At 44.2% G+C, this 17166-nt stretch overlaps 1 protein-coding gene across 3 annotated transcripts in view; it reads right to left on the bottom strand.

Annotated features, from left to right (window-relative positions):
* Positions 1 to 1779: 1779 nt before the first annotated feature.
* cux1b (cut-like homeobox 1b) overlaps positions 1780 to 17166 on the bottom strand; it is a 56195-nt gene continuing 40808 nt past the window's right edge. The window contains exons 11-23 of one of the 3 annotated variants that reach the window (XM_056375112.1): positions 16592 to 16774; positions 16443 to 16501; positions 16053 to 16095; positions 15753 to 15849; positions 13654 to 14454; positions 12799 to 12882; positions 12169 to 12270; positions 11481 to 12034; positions 11211 to 11352; positions 10218 to 10505; positions 9861 to 10049; positions 8102 to 8366; positions 1780 to 7720 (exon numbers count right to left, since the gene is read on the bottom strand). In XM_056375112.1, the coding sequence (XP_056231087.1) occupies positions 7213 to 7720; positions 8102 to 8366; positions 9861 to 10049; positions 10218 to 10505; positions 11211 to 11352; positions 11481 to 12034; positions 12169 to 12270; positions 12799 to 12882; positions 13654 to 14454; positions 15753 to 15849; positions 16053 to 16095; positions 16443 to 16501; positions 16592 to 16774 (3315 nt within the window). In that variant the 3' untranslated portion in view covers positions 1780 to 7212. Of the gene's footprint in view, positions 7721 to 8101; positions 8367 to 9860; positions 10050 to 10217; positions 10506 to 11210; positions 11353 to 11480; positions 12035 to 12168; positions 12271 to 12798; positions 12883 to 13653; positions 14455 to 15752; positions 15850 to 16052; positions 16096 to 16442; positions 16502 to 16591; positions 16781 to 17166 lie in introns of all 3 variants that reach the window. The other 2 variants (XM_056375111.1, XM_056375113.1) reach the window with 2 other exon arrangements.

The following is a 17166-nucleotide window of genomic DNA, read 5'->3' as shown; positions in this document are numbered from 1 at the left end:
CGTGACTCACAGTTTCCAGCTCTTGGTTGCGGGAGCGGTACCTCTCCCTTTGGCTGGAGATGATGGAGAGCAGAGAGTCCATCTGGCCCTGAGGAAGCTCAGGATGCGGGGTCACGCCTGAACCTGAAGATCACACAGATAGAACACTTCAGTGCCATAATTCACTGCTCTCTATTTATATGCAAATATGGTCACAGTTGTTGTGTTGTTGTGAATGATATTTTGGAAAAGGCTCAATTTAATTTGCAGTTTTATTCCGGTTAACACCTCAAAACTGGACTCGGTCTTGACTGGCACATGTAAGGAAAAAAAAAAAAAGTTTGTGGTATTTAAGCAGACAACTCCCCCTGCAGAGTCTCCACTCAGCAGGTTTACCTCATTCCAATTAGAGAAGTCGTGCTGTTGGCAAGTCAGCCTTCAGTATTTTCACTTTTATGCTCATGAGGAGTGACACTGCGTTCGTGTGCTATCACCTCTATTAGAACAAAGACTTTTCAACGTGCGAATTTCACACAAGCGCCAAAGCTGAGCGATTAATTCAAAGAGTTTGCCTTAGTTTAAAAGTTATGATACAGCGGTAGCTCATCAACTTTCAACATTGAGGGAAAATTATATATAACGTGACTAAAATGACAGAAACTTATGGATGCATCAAATGCTTATCCTGAATATTTAACTTATCTAAAGAAATGCATCCAAATTCATAAAATCTTTTTATGTCTTGTCATGATATTTTGTATTCAGCCGCACAGGAACATAATGCGACTGAGCAGACAATTAAAATGAGTCCATTTACTGTCAAAAGCCCCGAAAAACCTATTTTACCATTGATCTTCTTACTATGAGTGATGATGTCGTACATGAACACTATATCCTGTCAAAGTTAATATATTTTTTAACTTATTTCACATGTTAAGCGAGCAGGGCTCAGTTGGAAAAATGTGAGGTTACACCTTTGGGGACCAATTAAAAGTGTTCATGAATATTTGTTTTCTTAAATGTCATGTGAACCAGTTCAGACCCTGGTTTGTGTAATCAGGGTAGGGGACTAGAGAAACCAGGTAGATTTCTCCTGGAGAAGATTTATTCCTCTGACATGAATGCGTGTAACTGGGTTTGTAGTTGGCTTTTTACAAATATGCATGTGCATGACAAAAGACTGCTGGCAGGGAAGACAAGTTTGTGTTGTGCAGAAAAGCTGTGAAACATAATGTTCAGCCCATCCTCCCCATGCCTCAACTTTTTTCAATCCAGGTACGTACCAGCAAACATGGCAGTGGCCTCTTTGATCGGCTCCGGGATGTTCCCCATGTTGCTGACCTCCGACCCGTCTGCATCGGGGCGTGGCAGGGAGGACATGGTCTGGATGGTGCTCAGGTCGTGCTCCAGCTTCAGGATCAGCTCTTTCTGCTCCGCGCTGGTATGCACCGCAGCCGAAAACTCCACCTGCAGCTCTGCGTAACGGCCTGTCGAGGACAGAGAGGAAAGATGACGACAATTTGCAAATTATTTTTTATGTAGACATCTTGCTTATCTTTAGATTTTATTTATAGTTCCCATAATATCTCACCTGTAGCAGCTGTAAATGGCAGAAGCAATCCAATATCCACATCACTGAAAACCCCTGTGGGATGCCCTTTTCTGCCCCACAATCCCCCACTGTCTGAGTATTTCCTACTAATCTCTTTCTCTGAGAATACTTATTTTATTTTAGCAAAGTATATTTCCAACAAAGTTTTCAGCAAAGAAAAAAAAAACTTCCACAGCACACTTTTAGTATTTGTATAAAAGAGATTTACTTCAATTATCACACCTAGGGTGCATGTGAATAATAATGATGATGAATCAAATGTCAATCATAACAAATACATTGTGAACGTTTCATACAGTGATATTGCTTTTCAATGTTGTAGAAGGGACTGTTTTACAGTGCTGAGAACAAACAACATGATACGTTTAGTAAATAGAAAGATAAAGAAACAATGATACATGAGGAAAAACGAAAGGGAGGGAGACCCCGAAGGACAAAAAAGCATCTCAGGAGTGACAGAAGTGCTAGGGAAACGACTTTCAAAAAACATCTTAACCATCCCTTTACAGTCATGCAGCCTTTTGTACTACAACACACACGTACGCGCACACACACTCACAAAATAAGCAGTGGGAGAAGTTATGAGAATTATTACTTCCACATTGTTGATGACAGGTTGGACAAAAATCATCTAAAAACACTCTGAACTTGCTAAAGCCTCAACAAGCATCTTAAAGCTTTCCAAAAGTGGGTGGGTGGGGGGTTAGGGTGGGGGTGGGGGGGTTGAAGATCTCCCCAGGTCATTTGGTTGTCAGACTACACTGTGGTTTAAGCTATAGGTGAACTGAAGCGACAACACTAGGTAGCAACATAGAGAAAACTGTCAGCAACCTTTCAACAGAGGTGGATAACTATTTCACTATTTGGCTTTTTGCTTCCTCTTTTAAGTCTTGTGAGTATTCACTGAAATGTTAATTGTTCCAGAGTTGATCTCTGGGTGTTGAAAATTGTACAGTTAAGCATGAAATAACTGAGAAGATAACGAGGAAATGGTTTACAACTTAAAACTCGCTGGAACCAATGAGAGAGGTGAGCGAAAAAACCAAAAGCATGTGAGTAAAGTGGGGAGGGGAGGGGAGGGGAGGGGGTTTAAAAGGATGAGTGTATTGTGCTGTATTATGTGTGTATGTATTACTGAGTGTGCTATGCATACAGCACCACTGATTCGGAAAGTGTTTCCTTACAAAACCCACTTCATAAGATATATTCTAAAAGTATTACAAAAAACATCTGAGGTTTTTTTTCTTTTCTTTCATTTTTTTTCCTGAATATGGTGACCAGTGCTGCTGTTCGGGCTTCCATTACAACTAATATGTCAAATGAATAACCACTACTTCAACAGATCATACAGTAAAGCTTTACGACTTCAGAAAACATGATATGATATACAGCATCTGTTACACCTTTACAATGTTATTCAACAGTGTATAGAATCATCTGATTTAAATTTGTAGAAAAATATCTGTGGATCATGGAAAAGTCCTGAATCGTCCCTTCTCTCCTCCTGCCTTCAAACAAAAGCATACTGTGACAATAGTGAATCAATAGCTACTTGATCGACTGTATTTACACGTCTCTTTTCCAAATAACCATTAGAATTGGCACACGTCATTTATCAATACCTGTAGTGCCGTTATTAATGTCACAGCAAACCTGACACAAACAGAAAAATACAAAATGCCCTATGAATAAATTCAGTGTTATTACAGTGTACGCTGTTTCTGCATGCTTCCTCCTTCATTCAATGCTCTGGCCTTTCGCTGCTAGTTATGTTATGTACAACGTAAGAAATGCATTGTGGGAAAACAACTGTCTGAAATAAGACCTGGACCGAAACATGTCTGCAGGTCAGTCATAAGAATGCAAGAGTTTGTTTTCTCTTTTTACTGTTTCACTGCACTCCAGCAATTATATACAACCCTCTCCAGAGAGCTGAGAAAAGTTGACTTTTCAGTACCACTACGAAGTGTATGAGAAATAAAGTTGGATCAAGACGTCGGACAGATTATGAACAAATCAGGTGAAATCGTCTACATCTAATGACATCACTAGTTTGGTGCCCTGCTTGGCAGTTAAAGGCACAAATCTGATGATCTCACATGGTTTAGGTGAGTTGATGGATCTGGCTATAAAATGGCTAATGGGTTAAGTGCTTATACTTTACAGTAGCTATTCATCACCATAAAACATACTGTGGTTGTCCAGTCCAAGCAGTCCAACAGAAGGCAATAGGCCTTCACTACTCCGCAGAAGACAGATGTTTCACATCAGTCGTCCACAGGAAGAGCCAATGTTTGAGGAATTTTACAATTATTAGATGCATTAGAAAATCCAATTTTAACTAATGCATCTTAGTGCAGTGCAATGAAGTTATCAGTATCTTTTGACAGGCTGCCAATATATCTGGATGTAGATTCAGGGGATGGGGAGGCTTGAGGATGGACTGAGGAGATTTTGGACAGAAACCCAAACAGGTGTTTACTCATAATATCTACATCTGTACAGGACAACGTCTTTCTGTCACACAGTCATCTGTAGTTTATACTAAGGGGCTGCTGTATAAGAATGCAGTTCATTATGTAGAAAACAGGGGTACAGCTATCTCATGTTTTCATTGTTTAGTGTTAGGATGTGGATACGAGTCTGTGCTTGGTTCACAACCACTTTTAAAAAAGGCATACATTTCCCAGGATACCGGGACCGTACTCTGCTGTAGTGTTTACAGACCCTGTCCTAGGTTACGTTTTCAAAAAAGAGATCCTAATAAGTGCTTTGTTATGGACTGCAATATAAATTCTGCATAATCATAGGCTGGCTATCTCTGTTCAATCTGGCATAGCAAACCTTCTAGCTGGTACACTTCTCTAATCTCAATTTGGCAGATATGACCTCTTTCAAGTTAACATGTGTTCTCAAGTTCAGGTAATTTCATTTGACCTATTTGACAAAGTGTATACATTTGGACCTGTTAATTATGTCAACATGATTAACGAGTGGGCGAACTCTATCTAAAAGAAAGCTGCATGCCCTGCTGAGCGTTAGTGTTTGGCTTGCCCAAGAAACAGCCAAAAAAATTGGAGAATAGAAAACAGGAAAAGAGATATGCTATCATATATTCACTGATCTTGATATGTCCTTTGATTCTCTAGCTAGCAATTTAAGAGCATAACTGTTGTGGTAAAAGCTTTATGCTTACGGGAGCATGAACTGTAGCAAACACATTTTTCAAAGCTATTGAAATGACACTAAACTTTAGGATTCATGAATATACAAACAAATGAGAACTAGTACATCTTTGTAAATATTAACCAATACTGCCGGCAGTCTATACGTCTAATAAAAATGTTACTTGCCCTCAGGAACAGTATAATCCCTTAAAAAATAAACAACTCAAATGATAAGACATTAAATGAAAAATACAGCACCTATAAATAAGCAGAATAAAAACCAAACTATAAATGCAAAATAGCAATAAAACCAAGCTACAGTAAATCATAGTATTACACTACTTTGTGAGAAGATTAATGTAATGGTAACGCATCAAACAGCTTAAAGAAGGGTGTCAGTTGTGCACTAGTAGTGTGTGCAAGTAGATACGAAATATGACCCCACTCATTGGAAACACTGAACACTCCTCAATCGCACACACGTGTGCACACGCATGTATTGACAAGCATGCGTGTACATGCACCCACGCAAACGCGCACACACACATACACACAGAGGGGAGGCAGTGGGCTGACAGGCACTGAGGGCTTGTGTGGGACAGGGAGGAGGTGATATGCCTTATAATTTGTAGTGTATACAGTAGAATTCAATGCAAAAGACTTACATCCCTGGATACAGGATAGACTGGAGGAGAGTGGTAACTACTCACACCAGGATTGGGGTGAATTCACTTTGACGGCAATCAACAGAAAGTACAGATTAATCAAGTACTGTACATTGCAATTCTTTCGCTAAAACCCATTTTTTCAGTCAAGAATTTCATTATTAATAATCTACTTCTTAAATTTAACTCTGAGTGAATTGACCTCGACCCTGACTTACATGCAGGCAAATACAAATGCACACAAGACACACAAACACACGCACGCACACATACACAGATGCACGCACGCACACACGCACGCGCACACACGCACACACGCACGCACACACACACAGACACACACACACTCTTCCTGATTTGGCCTATAAAAAGATGTGTGTTTGTGAACAGAGAAATTTTGTCGGTGGTGCAGACACACACACCCAGCAGATCCAGTGCTGGGTAAAGCTGTGACATGCACAACCTAAAACAACAAGAGACACGTATAGTATCACCATGTCAGACAGCTACAGTACTACGTGAAATTCATTGTATCGTATTTCAACAATGCAACATTATTCCATTCTAATTTGTTTTTTTTTTTCTTTTAAAAACAGTAACTTGTTATTTTCTTATTTTCTGTTCTTATTTTGTACTAATTAAAATGCTTCCTAAAATTCCCTATTTTGTACTCTTTAGAGTCAATAGACTGTGCAATCTCTTATTGGCAACCAAATTGCAATATCAAAAAAAGAGATCATCCTTCATCCTTAAAAGAAGGGGTTTAAGGAGGCAAAAAGAGGGTTCCTTCCTTCCTTCCTCTTCAGATGAGTGCGTGTGTTTGTGAGGAATTAGAGATCCTTCTGGCCATCACATGGCTGTCAGCAGGATAGGTTATGGGACACAACAGGTCAAAGTTCATCTTTCTTACATCAGTAACCATGGCAGCTCAGCCGGCAGGCCTTCCACTACCCTCTTAAGAGTGTAGGAGTGAGATAAAAAAGAAAACATGCTGCCATTGAGAAGAGAACACACAAACACACACACACACACACACACACACACACACACACACCATTTTTGATGTGTACACACATATACACACACATATACACACACACACACACACACACAGGTGCACACTGACACAACCCCTAACATACAAAAACGCACACACACGCAGTGAGTGAAAAAGGCAAAGGGTTTGTAACAGTCACTCTACAGTGTGAAAAATGAGGCGTCTCACTGAGTGAGGGGAGGTTTGTGGACACTTGGGAGGTGAGAAGAAGAGCGGAAAAAATCTCCTTTAAGAAAGTGAGAGTTCTTGTAAGAGAGTTCCTGTCTCTATCTATCATCTATCAGTGTCTATCACTGTGACAGCTGCTGTGTCAGGCCTTGCCTGTGTTACTGAGTCCAGGTTTCAACCCCAGCTGTGGGTCAGACCCCAGCTCAGGACTAACCAGTCTGGTGCACCAGTGGCTGGTGATAGGGGGAGGTACAGCAGGGCCGGAGGCCAGCAGGACGGCTAAGTGCTTTTCTCAGTACAAAAACAAAACTCAGTTAAAAAAAAAGGAGAGACACTTAAGTTCTCTTATTTTGTTCTTCTAGGTATTCAGTAAATCTTCTTTTCAGGGTTTTGCCAACCACTCTTTGTTTCTTTCCTCTTTTCGGAAAGCTTCTATGTAATAAAAATGGCTGCTGAGCTTGACTTTGGCTGTGTCCACTCTCCAACTGGAACAGAGCAGGAGGGGTCCAAGGTTAGAGGTCGTGAGGTTATGAAACGAGAGGGATGAAGGATGGTCAGGGGGAGCTAGAACTCCCACTCTGAGGGATCCTCTTTGCTGGCAGCCTTCTCCAGCCTGTGGATGATGTTATTGAGATTGGCTGCTTTCTTCTTGCGCAGATTGTTGTCCCTGGGGTTTCTGGCAGGGCCAGAGGCTGGGATGTTAGTACTAGAGGCATGGCTACTGGAGGATGCCTCTGTGAGGCTGAAGAGCCCTAGTCCACCCTGTCCACAGCTGGAGCCTGGCCCGGCTAAGCCTGAAGTGGTGCAGTCTATCTGAGCAGGGGAGTTATTAGAGCCCCCTGCCTCAGACTCAGCCTCCATGTCGTGGTCTTTGCATGCTCCTCTGTGATCCTCCAGGCCAATGCCCAGTCCCTGGCGTGTCTCCATTGTGCCCTCAGATTCTGTCCCATCACAGCTGTCCCCCTCTCCTGATTTGGACCCACGGAGGGAAGGAGATCCCCCCTCACTGCCAGGCCCTACTCCTCCAGCTGCCTGGATCTCCTCTATGAAAAGCTCTCGCCGGATACGTGACCTAGTAGAGACACATGGGTTTAGTCACAATACTCAAACTATAAAATTATATATTTGTCAAACACATACTGAGAACAAAATCTCAAATTATTGCTTATGTGCACTGATGTCCTTTTATATGGAACAGGGGCAGTAATAACAGCCCCTGTTCATTGTGGTAATTTCTGAGAATATGTCCAAAATAATCTACAAAATAAAAACACAAGATTTATTATGCAGAGTGAAATACAAAAACCTTTCTATAAAGTTAAATTATGCACAGATGAGGTTATGATCTGGAAACCTACAAATATTTTTCAATAAAACAAACACAATTACAAGCAACAAAAGTACCGTTATATAGCTGTATATATAGAAGTGCGTCTTTCTTCCACATGCTGACCTGTAATTATGGAACCAGTTGATGACAGTACTGGTCTTCAGGTTGAGCTGGGAGGCCAGCTCCTCAATGGTTTTGGGGGAGGGATAGGGTTTCTGCTGGTAAGCCTTTTTCAGCGCCTCCTTCTCCTCAGGGCCCAACACCACCCTGGGCTTCTTCAGATGCTGCTGCCCCGGGCTCTGGGAGCCCTGCACGTAATCTGTCCCCACCAAGCCCCCGTCCACAGAATGGCTATCACTCAAGGAGCTCAGTCGCCTCTTCATGTAGGCTGTGACAGTGACACAGACACAAGAGGGGGAAGTTAGTACCTCAGGAAATACATTTATGTAATGAACAAATGTGGGGAATATCAATCATAAAATCATAGCGGCAGCAGATTGGTGGTCTGGTCTCAAATCTGTCTGTGTTGATGAGCATGAAATTTGACAAGCAATATTTATGTCAAGTAGAACTAGTGCAGTCAGTTTCAGTTGTAATTTCAGTGCTAAGCAGACGGTAAGTAGTAAACCTTTTAAAGGCTTTAGTCAGACGGTCTTGTTGATCAGGATTCTGTCACAGTGGATGTTCCAAGTTTGACAAATGCGTCCAACCCAGAAACGTTTTGTGTTACCTATTGTGCATTGTTGTAGTGTTCTGAAAAATAATCCTGGTAACATCGACAGCCACTAGGTGGTGCTGTCGTCTTACTCAGGAATTCTAACAATGAAATTATCTCTTCCATTTTATAGCAAACAAGCAGCACCATTCACTCCGGGCACCAGCAGCTGAAAATGAACAGCTCATGGCAGCTTTGCATGAGGTTGACATTTTCTCAACCCCAATACATGCTGCGAGATATATTAGTGTTGCAGGGAAAAACCCCTCAGAGCAAGGTTAGAACCACTCTGAAAGTTGTGTGCTGCCTCACAGGCTTGTACCACAAGGGTGAGAGGTCAAATATGGTTACTCTAGACTAGGTCCATGTCTTTCCTCTGGGCTCTGCTGCTAGCCTGGTCTATTCCCTGTTGCTATTTGGATGCATTACTTTGGGGTCAATAATCTAAAACGAAGTTGAATGGACACTAACCCCTCACATCCAACCCCTGAACACACTGGTGTAAGGTCAGTTTTGTTTTTTGCCCTTGTGTGTAGTTAGTGATATCAGGAGGGTAAACTGATCCTGGATGCTTGTGCCTACTGGCAGGTTCAAATATGCATGTCCACAGAGAGAGAGCTTGAAGTGGGCAGTAAGGGGTCACTCTGAGGCAGCGAGGAGGGTGAGGCCTCTTGGCTGAGCTGATTCTTAAACGCTTTGTGCACACAGAAAGGAATACAGAATGATGGAGTGATAGAGTGGGCTGTGGGTTAACAAATGATAAAAATACGAGCTTATAGACACTGATGATCATTATGATGATAACGATGATGAAGAGGAATGCTGATGACTGTGAGTAAGCAGGCCCCCGGCAGTCCCCTAGCTGTCACATCTAATACAGTATGTGATGTCTGCAGTCCTGATTGGTACTGACATCACACCAAGATGACTGTGATCTGCACAACATGCTCTGCTGTCCTGCACAAAGGATACTGTGAGTGCAGATGTGCATGTGAAATTCCAAGGCTGCTGTTTGTCTTTTATTGTGAACGAATTTATAAAATAAATGCACGCTTAAGCAGATAACAAAAAGGTTTTTCTGTCAGTGTTTTGTTTATCATTTCTGACAGCATGCTGCACTGTATGGGATATGCATTTATTTCTCCTCGTCGAGCTTCTACCACACACCTTTCTTCTCCAAGCGTTTCATGTCCATGAGTTTCTCCACACTGTGTGGGTCCTGAAGCCAGAGTTGCATGCGGACAAAGGGCTCCCTGCCCTTCAGGCTGAGCTTGTGCCAGGGTTTGGGCCTGGCCAGCAGGTCTGAGACAGAACCCTGAGTCAGACCCAGGATAGTCTCCCCAAACAGACGTTGGCCTGGTTAGGAGAGAGAGGGGAAATGAAATGGTCATTTCTGAGAACTGATTCAATGGCTGAATAATTCACCATTGGGCAAAGTAAGGGGGAAGGGAAATATCAACTAAACTGCACAGACAGCAACAAAACACAGCAGGCAAGGGTAAATATGACCCCTGTGTTTCTTACCAAGGTTATTATCAGTCAGCACCTCCTTAACCTTCTTAGTGATGGCATAAGTATCAAGCTCAGGAGACATTGCGACCATCTCCTGGATGCTGAGACCCGAGTGACCAGGTAGAGGCAGCGGGGTGCCAGGCTGAGACTCCCCACCTGAGGGATCCTCAGACGGAGGTTTGAGACTAGAGGAGTGTGAAGCGAGTGGATCCCCAGCGAGACCGTTGACAGACTCTTCAGCTGAACTGAGGGGCGACTCTGGAGCGGGACTGCAGCTTGCTGATGTCTTGGGAGTACCCTCTGCTTGAGCAGAACAGACAGGGCGAGAAAGATCACACAGGTTAGGAGACGTGTTACTGTGTAAGAAAACAGTTTCATCTCCTCTTCCTGCTGCGTTTGGGAGGGACTTCAGTCATATTACATCAACTAATTTAATTCCTGTTAAACAAACAGCAAAGGTGCTTAAGTTTTCAGTTTGAAGCTTTTTTGGCTTCCTCCTCCTATTCCTTCATCTCCCTGTCTCTGTCTGTGTAGTACTGCTGTGCAGCTCAGCAGGCTGGAAGAGAGCAGTCATGAGGAGCTGTCAGTGTACATTAGCTGCTGTTTACACCCCCAGAGAGAAAGAGAGAAAGAGAAACACGCACACGCACGCACACACACATACAGAGCTGCCATCTGGCGCTGCAACACTAACTTGTCTATGACATGACAAACCAGCAGCTTGCTGGCTGACACTGCCACAGCACTGGGGATGGGGGGATGGTGGGAGGAGAGGGGGGAGAATGGTGAGCGAGAGGGAGGGGAGGAGGAGGAGGACGAGGGGTGTGGGTGGGGTGAGTGACAGACTGACAGTAACAACTAGCCACTAGCTCTAATCAGGCTTTCAGAGTAATGCTCTAGCCCAAGGAGCCTGGTTGTGTGAATCCAGATACTGTGTCGTGTGTGTGAGTTGTGTGTGTGTGTGTCGTGTGTGTGTGTGTGTGTGTGTATGAGAGATTTGTTTACCTTGGTTCTGGGCTTGCTGGATGTGTGTGTTTTGCCCCTGGTCTCCATTGAGCCACGGTTGCATGCGGAGGTATGGCTCTCTGCTCCTCTGGTTCAACTTGTTCCACGGCTTGTGTCGAGACAGACTGTCACTCAATATTCCCTAAAACACACACCAGGAGAATGACTCAGACATGCTACCACTGTAGAGTAAAGACAGAGTCATAAAAACAGAGAAAGAGCAGATAAAGCACACACAGGCTTTTGTTTTCCCCACGCCCGCTCCCTCACCTCTTTGGAGTCCTCCTGGTTGTAGTTCTCCTCTCCTGTCTGGCTGGATATGTTCCTGCGGGTGTCTGTGTGCATGTTGCTCCACCACTGCTCTCTCCAGTAACCCACCCCCCCAGAGCTTCCAGAGCGGGCCGAACCCTCAGAGCCCCGACCCAGCCTGAGAGCTCCGTCAGCAGACATGTCAATCCCTGAAGAAGCCCTGCCCTCCCTCTTCATGCCGGAGCTGAAGTCCAGGACTGGAGATGGGGATGAGGGCGAGGACAAGAGGGAGCTGGGAGGCTTCTTGAGGGAGAGTGCCAGGGGGTTGTAAGGGGGTAGGGGGGCGGTGAGCGGAGAGTTCAGCAGGTCCCTCTGAGATAGTGATGCTGAGGAGGAGGAGGAAGATGAGGCTTTGAGGATGGGCTCCAGTGCAGCCTGCTGGGCCTCCATCTCTCTGCGAGCTTGCTCTAAGATGGAGCGGATGGCCTCATCTGATCCACTTCCCCCTCCACCTCCTAGTCCTCCTCCGCCCCCCCCTTTCAGTCCTGCATATGAGGGTTGAGCATGGGACAAGTCTGTTGAGGGAGGGGAGAAAAGGGCCGTCATGAGAGACTCAGACAAACGCACACAGCCACAATATATCATCCTCAATGCTTTGACTCCTCTGGAGATGAGAAAAAAAAAAAAAAAAAAAAAAACTACGACTCACCAGCTTTCTGCACCTGCAGCTCTCTTTTCGCCTGCTCCAGAATGGACTTGATGGCCTCATCTGAACCTGCCTCTGGGGTGCGGACGCGAGCAGTAATGTTACCTGGAAGGAGAGGAAGAGGGAATGGGAGGAGATGAAAAACCTTGTCAGATTAAAAAGCAGACAAAACAGACTACAGAGCAGGTAAGGAGAACAATAACGGAGATTATGAGGACATCGAATAATTACACCATAGCACAGCACAAAGAACAACATTCCCACCACTGAGCTACAAGGCAACTACACTGGAGGGATTGTCATAATTTCTCTGGTCCCTTTGGAGCTCACACATGCACACGTGCTACAGGGTTCGTACTGTAAATGCTCCCCACAGAATAACAACTACCAATAAAATCCCTAAATACACATGCTGGCTTTTCCTCTGACGCAAGTCACTGGAACTGTGCGGTTACCTTCAAGGCACATTTATATCTGTATGCCTGCCCGCAAATTAATAAACGGCAACAAACACACACATACACACACACGCACGCACGCACGCGCGCACACACCATAGATAAAGTTCACCCCAACACAAACATGCCACACAGACAGAACGTGCTAGAATCTCTGTGTGTGAAGGGGACAGACCTGTGTGTGAAGCTGTATCGGAGAGGGCTCTCCGCTTCGGAGCATCCTGAAACACTCGGCTAAGCTGGGGCTGGCCTGAGCCCTCTGTTAAAAACAATATACCACACACTATGTTACAGCACTTGTGTGTTTTTTTTTTTTTTTTTTGTTATTTTTACTGCTAGACCAAATGGTACCCTATCATGCTCTGAAAATATATGGAATGTGTGAATACTTCCATCCAATGCATATTACACTACCTTAAATGCATTGATTTTTACCATCTGTGGCCCTGGTTGGAATACAACCTCTAACAGGAATATTAATCTACTACAAAGACTGACTAGTGAGGGATAAATTATTCAATAGTACGTATTAAACAGGGGCATATGAACTGTGGCCTATTTTTAACATGGACTGTGTCTTGGACTAGGTGGTAGACTGCTATTTATTTGTACCACTGAGACCACCTTCAATCAGAAATGTCCTGATGCGTTAACAAAAGCAGGCCTAGGCTAATCGAATCTGCCCGTAGTTAACAGTACCCCTGCCTTCCTCCTAGTTCCCACCGATCAATATTATTGACGTGTGAAAGGTTTCTGTATTGACCACAATGGCTAGGAGAGGCTCTTGGGATCAGTGCGTGACTAGGAACTCACTCAAAACACACAGGTGTGGCACAGGATGGGAGTCAGGAAAGAGAAAGAAAAATAAAAAGCTAGTCCATATTGACAAGCTAATCAATGGCTCTGTGCAGGGCTGTACATACATACACACACACACACACACACACACACACACACACACACACACACACACACACACACACACACGCACACACACACGCGTAGACACATTAAAGATACACAGACTCACCTCTCTGCCGTCCCTGGATGCTGCGCAGTGCAAGGATGTTCTGCTCATCAGCAAGGAACTGCCTCATCTTGTGGAAGGGCTCCTTCCCCCGGATGGTTAGCTTGTTCCACGGCTTTGGTCTGGCCAGAATCTCACTGACCGAACCCTGGGACAGTCCCAGCACATAGTGGCCAAACACACGCTGACCAATGTTGTGCTTGATCAGCTGCTCTTTCACCTGTCGGGCAATCTCTGCTGTGTCCATGTCCTCCCCGTCCAAAACACTCCCTGTGGTAGCGTCAGAGTGGCTGGGTGATGGGGATGGGGCGCTGCCAGCGGTGCTGCTCCCATTAACGGGAGCCATGTCTGGGCTGGCTGGAGGCGGCTGGGGGCTGCTGGCTGCCAGAGGAATGGCAGCAGACCCAGAGCCAGGGGTGGAGGTAGGGATGGAGCTGAGGGTTGGAGTGAAGGGGGTGAACAGTAGAGCCCCACTGGGGATTCCAGACGACTCCTGCAAGGCTTTGGAGTAGAAGGTCTGGAGCAGCTGCCGCTGGATCAGGGAGTTCAAAGCCATCTTACCACCCACCAGAGGGAACACAGGGGAGTAGAAATCCTGTCCAATGCCCGTAGGAGTGAAAGGGTGTGTTTCGCCGCTGCTGGTGGTGGTGGCAGTGTTGAGGGGGTCCGTATGAGTGCGAGACAGGGGGAGCTGGGAGGAGGAAGGAAGAGAGGGAGGGGGAGGAGGGGGCGAGGAAGAGGGATCGCTGGGCATGGTCTCCTCCTTCGTTGTGGACTCTTCTGTCCCTTTTCGCCCGGCTGACCCTACAAGAAAGGTCAAACACACCATGCATTATGGGGGAGTCAACAAAAAAGGGGTTCCAAAAAGAGAGAGAAATAAATAACAAAAGTTGAAAAGTTATCTGATTCATGTCTTTTCCAAATTAGTGAACTTTATTTTCCTTTTTTGCCAACCCCCCCAGACAAAGTGCCCATGCATTTGTGATTTCAACCTTTCTTGTAAGCCACAGCCTGGAAGAAAAAAAGGACAAACAAAACAATTGACACTGTGCCGCTTAGGCATGTTAGCTTGGCCCAGGGCTCAGTCTCTCTCTCTCTCTCGCAGGCAAAGTGGAAGTAACTGGACAGAGTAAAATTATGTCCTTAGATAGCCAATACACCATGTGAGTCCTCTTCCATGTTGCTGGAATGTGTTCCTAAACACTGATTTATTCCATTGTAGATGCAGAATCATAGTCTTTAGTTCACAAGAAATACATCCAGGAGAGAAATCAGAGCAATAAAACTTTTTTGAAAAACATTTTTTATGGCTGAACAGAAAAAAGATGCATGCACCAAAAACAGACACTGAACAGCTCTGTTGACTCTGAGTCAAGGCCTTATTTCACATCTTCCCTAAATTGTCAGACTGATTAAAATTTTACATTCACCAAAACAAATATAGACATATACTATATTTTCTCAAGCCTTGTAACTACTAGAATCCATCTTGATGATAAGTGCTGGGAGAAATATTATTCTAATGCATAACCATTGAGACTTAACATGATTAAGTAAGACAGTAAGCTCCCCTTACTGTGAATGTTAATCAATTCAAAGCTATTCAACTATTCAAGCCTAAAGCCATGACATTTCAAAACCATAAACACTGTTGCAGAGGGCAAGAGTCCTGATGTAGGGGGCATAGTATGGTGTCCTCATTTTTGTGTACTGCAACTTTGTTACTGTTCAGGTTGACCTCCTGCTGGGGTATTCAAAGACACCAGAGATACACCAGAGAGCAACAACATTTCTGTACCATGATGAAGTTTTGCATTTCTTTTGCATATAGAGGACCCAATGTCCCAAAAACATTCAGAAATGGTTAAGTATTCTCAGAGAAAAAGAATCTATACGCATACATATGGTATGTATGCACTACCCTACTACAGTTCTTTCATAGCCATCCCTGCACAGCCTTACCTGTAGCTGAGCCGTCATCTAAGGTCCCATGAATATTGGACTCAGCTTTCTTTCATTTCCATTGGTCTGAGTGTTGGTTTCGTGGAGACAGTGTTGATGAACCCAGCCCTTATTATTAACTTACATTTGGACAGACTTACCGCTGAGCTCAGTGTTGGCGATGCGCAGAGCGGCGCTCTCAGATTGAAGACTACGGTTCCTCTCCAGCAAGAGCACCTCCAGAGGTTTGGAGGAGTCCTGATCAAGAGGACAGGCGGAACGGAAATTAACATGATGTTTTACAAAATTACTCCGGCCTTCCCCTTCAAATGTTCGTTTTTAACAAATCTAATTGTACAATTTTGTCTTGACTTAGATACTAGTACTTTAACGATATGTTTAAGGTCCACTGCTGAATGAAATTCATGTCTGTCCAGATTTTATTACTTTGTCACTTTTACCTGCACAGAGTCAGATGTTCCAAACTCCATAGACTTGAGGATACTGAGGAGATAGAAAAAAAAAAAAAAAAAAAAATTCTAAATGACCCCCAACAGAGACACATTTACTTTGTAGCATGCTAGCTTGTCTATTTCTGTCTCTTTAAGGACAAAGGATAGTGGGGCAGTGAGTGAGAGAGACACAAAGTACTGTGAAGCTACAGACATGCAAGCTTCACCTTCATAAGGGCACTCAATTGAGTTACACATCTTAAATGAAGACACGCATCTTGTTTAATATGGTTAAAGACATCAAACGCATGCAATAAATAGATCTGTGCTGGACAGAGAAACAGACCCACCCACCCACCTACCCACCCACCCACACAAGTGAGTGTGTGTGCTCCTCACCTCAGCTCCTTCTTCACCTCTTCATAGTCAGCTTGTTTCTGCAGTTTCTCCTCCAGTTCCTGTGGATTACAAAGAGTTGAAATGACATGAAAATGAATAAAATAATACAACGAATCCTTGGATCTTTATATGTCATGTACTGTTGGTACCTTGAGAATGGCAGTCTTGCTGCTGAGCTGCTGCTCCAGCTGTGTGATCTGGGAGCTGGTGGTCTCTCGGAGTTTGGTCAGGCTGGCCTGCAGTCTCTGGACGTCATCCACCAGCTGGGCGGTCTCCCTTTCTTTGGCCCTGAGCTCCGCCTCCAGACTTGAGTGGGATGCCACCTCTGCCGCCTGTTCCTTAAGGTCAAATAAGGACGGCAGTTTAATCTAATGAGCAAACTAAAACCTTACAGCTATTAAAGTATTCATAAAGCCACAATTAGATGTGATGAAAAGTCCCATATAATTAGTATTTCTAGGTCAGACAGAAGCTGCTGATTTTCAGCTTGCTCCTTTAGATCAATAATCAGACGTTCACAAGTTGATACTTTGGTGCGGAAGACAGTCTTTAAGTTTATTAAGTTTAGTCTGTTGTACAGTCCGATAAATCAGTTAATCAATACACCATCACTTATTGCCACCTTGGCAACTTTTTAAGTCAACAAATCAATGCATTATTGGTGACTCCGATGCCTGACCTCTATGACCAGTGACTTCAGTGATCCATAAATTGAAGCTTTCAC

This window comes from Seriola aureovittata, chromosome 4, assembly GCF_021018895.1.
Source record: "Seriola aureovittata isolate HTS-2021-v1 ecotype China chromosome 4, ASM2101889v1, whole genome shotgun sequence".
Taxonomy (NCBI): domain Eukaryota; kingdom Metazoa; phylum Chordata; class Actinopteri; order Carangiformes; family Carangidae; genus Seriola; species Seriola aureovittata.
This window is presented reverse-complemented; position numbering and strand designations above follow the sequence as displayed.